Raw genomic sequence first — 2,571 nt, forward strand, 5'->3', positions numbered from 1 at the left:
TAGTAGTAGTAGTAGTAGTAGTAGTAGTAGTAGTAGTAGTAGTAGTAGTAGTAGCAGTAGTAGTAGTAGTAGTAGTAGTAGTAGTAGTAGTAGTAGTAGTACCATTACTCCTACACTCTCTGTTCTTCAGTTCTGTGAGGTTGACTTAAAGATCTAAAATTAAGCAAAATTGACTCTTGTGAGAATTAAGTTTTAATGTTTTAATTTTTTTTTTAATGTTTTTATGTTTAATTGGTTAAAATAAAAACACCAGGGACATTTTCTTGGACAAATCATTGTTTTTGTATAAATCTGTTGGGACGTATCACTTTTTAAACATCTTCAAACTGGGTGGAGACTTTACAGAACTTTTTACTCCGTGATCTAGTTTTATATTTTAAGACCAGAAGCTCTTTTCATTTTTCTCTGACACTTGATCAGAAATGCCTCTGGCTTCAGGACTGGACTTTGGTTTTGATGTAACTGCCCCCGGACTCGACTCAGACTCTCTGCACGGAGTCAGAGCAGGAGCCGGAGTCAGAGCAGGAGCCAGCAGGAGCCGGAGTCAGAGCAGGAGCAGAGCAGGAGCCGGAGTCAGAGCAGGAGCCGGAGCAGGAGCCGGAGTCAGAGCAGGAGCCGGAGTCAGAGCAGGAGCCGGAGTCAGAGCAGGAGCGGAGAGCAGGAGGAGTCAGGAGCAGAGCAGGAGCGGAGCAGAGCAGGAGAGCGGAGCCGGAGTCAGAGCAGGAGCCGGAGCAGGAGCCGGAGTCAGAGCAGGAGCCAGAGCAGGAGCCGGAGTCAGAGCAGGAGCCGGAGTCAGAGCAGGAGCCGGAGTCAGAGCAGGAGCAGGAGCAGGAGCAGGAGTCAGAGCAGGAGCCGGAGCAGGAGCCGGAGTCAGAGCAGGAGCGGAGCAGGAGCCAGAGCAGGAGCCGGAGCAGGAGCCGGAGTCAGAGCAGGAGCCGGAGCAGGAGCAGGAGAGCAGGAGCCGGAGCGGAGCCGAGAGAGCAGGAGCCGGAGTCAGAGCAGGAGCCAGAGCAGAGTCAGAGCAGGAGTCAGAGCAGGAGCCAGAGCAGGAGCCGGAGTCAGAGCAGAGAGCAGGAGGAGCAGGAGTCAGAGCAGGAGCCGGAGCAGGAGTCAGAGCAGAGCAGGAGCAGGAGCCGGAGTCAGAGCAGGAGTTAGAGCAGGAGCCGGAGCAGGAGCAGGAGCAGGAGCCGGAGTCAGAGCAGGGAGCCGGAGCAGGAGCCGGAGCGGAGTCAGAGCAGGAGCAGGAGGAGTCCAGAGCAGGAGCCGAGCAGAGCGGAGTCAGAAGCAGGAGCCGGAGGAGCAGGAGCGGAGCAGGAGCCGGAGCAGGAGCCGGAGAGCAGGAGTTAGAGAGGAGTCAGAGCAGGAGCAGGAGCCGGAGCCGGAGCAGGAGCCGGAGTCAGAGCAGGAGCGGAGGAGCCGGAGGAGCGGAGTCCAGAGCAGGAGTAGAGCAGGAGCCGGAGCAGGAGCAGGAGCCGGAGGAGCCGGAGCCGGAGTCGGAGCAGGAGTCAGAGCAGGAGCCGGAGCAGGAGCCGGAGTCAGAGCAGGATCCGGAGCAGGAGCCAGAGCAGGAGCCGGAGCAGGAGCCGGAGTCAGAGCAGGAGCTGGAGCAGGAGCAGGAGTCAGAGCAGGAGCCGGAGCAGGAGCCGGAGTCAAGAGAGCAGAGTAGGAGTCAGAGCAGGAGTCAGCAGGAGCAGGAGTAGGAGCAGGAGTCAGAGCAGGAGCAGGAGCAGGACGGAGTCAGAGCAGGAGCCAGGAGTGGAGCCGGAGTCAGAGCAGGAAGCGGAGCGGAGCAGGAGCCGGAGCCGGAGAGGAGCAGGAGGAGTCAGGAGCAGCAGGAGCCGGAGCAGGAGCCGGAGTCAGAGCAGGAGCCGGAGCAGGAGAGCAGGAGCCGGAGTCAGAGCAGGAGCCGGAGCAGGAGGAGCGGAGCCGGAGCAGGAGCGGAGCAGAGCAGGAGGAGTGAGCAGGAGTCAGAGCAGAGCAGGAGCAGGAGTCAGGAGTCAGAGCGAGCAGGAGCCGGAGCAGCAGGAGCCGGAGCAGGAGCAGGAGCAGGAGCAGGAGCCGGAGAGCAGGAGCCGGAGTCAGAGAGAGGAGTAGGAGCGGAGCATGAGCGGAGTCAGAGGAGCCGGAGCAGGACCGGAGCAGGAGCGGAGTCAGAGCAGGAGCCGGGAGGAGCCGGAGCAGGAGCCAGAGCCGGAGTCAGAGCAGGAGCAGCAGCAGGAGCCGGAGAGGGCCGGAGCGGATCAGAGCAGGAGCGGAGGAGCCGGAGTAGGAGCTGGAGCCGGAGCCGGAGAGAAGCGGAGCCGGAGTCAGAGCAGGAGCCGGAGTAGAGGCAGGAGCCGGAGCAGGAGCCGGAGCCAGGAGCTGGAGTAGGAGCTGGAGTAGGAGCCGGAGCCGGAGGTGTTATTGATACTTTGCAGCTGGTGTCGTCAACATCTCGTGAGGCTGTGACGCTAACTGGAGGAACTGCTCAGTCTGCAGGTCTGGTGCTCGAGTGAGACTTTAATCTGAGTTTGGTGAATCTGTGGCTCAGATTTAAAACTTTAGAGCCTCAGGTTCAGTCTCTGTTGGTGC

The 2,571-nt window shown here is 59.7% G+C and overlaps 1 protein-coding gene across 1 annotated transcript in view; it reads left to right on the forward strand.

Annotated features, from left to right (window-relative positions):
• Positions 1-2,370, forward strand: part of LOC129410953 (serine/arginine-rich splicing factor 4-like) — a 9,459-nt gene extending 7,089 nt beyond the window's left edge. The window contains 6 exon segments of the mRNA XM_055160083.1: positions 484-839; positions 875-1,079; positions 1,122-1,256; positions 1,449-1,881; positions 1,919-2,090; positions 2,132-2,370. Coding sequence (XP_055016058.1) covers positions 484-839; positions 875-1,079; positions 1,122-1,256; positions 1,449-1,881; positions 1,919-2,090; positions 2,132-2,370 — 1,540 coding nt within the window.
• Positions 2,371-2,571: the final 201 nt, after the last annotated feature.

The sequence above is a fragment of the Boleophthalmus pectinirostris genome, unplaced genomic scaffold (genome assembly GCF_026225935.1).
Source record: "Boleophthalmus pectinirostris isolate CB_2022bp ecotype Guang Dong unplaced genomic scaffold, ASM2622593v1 HiC_scaffold_3, whole genome shotgun sequence".
NCBI classification, from domain to species: Eukaryota; Metazoa; Chordata; class Actinopteri; order Gobiiformes; family Gobiidae; genus Boleophthalmus; species Boleophthalmus pectinirostris.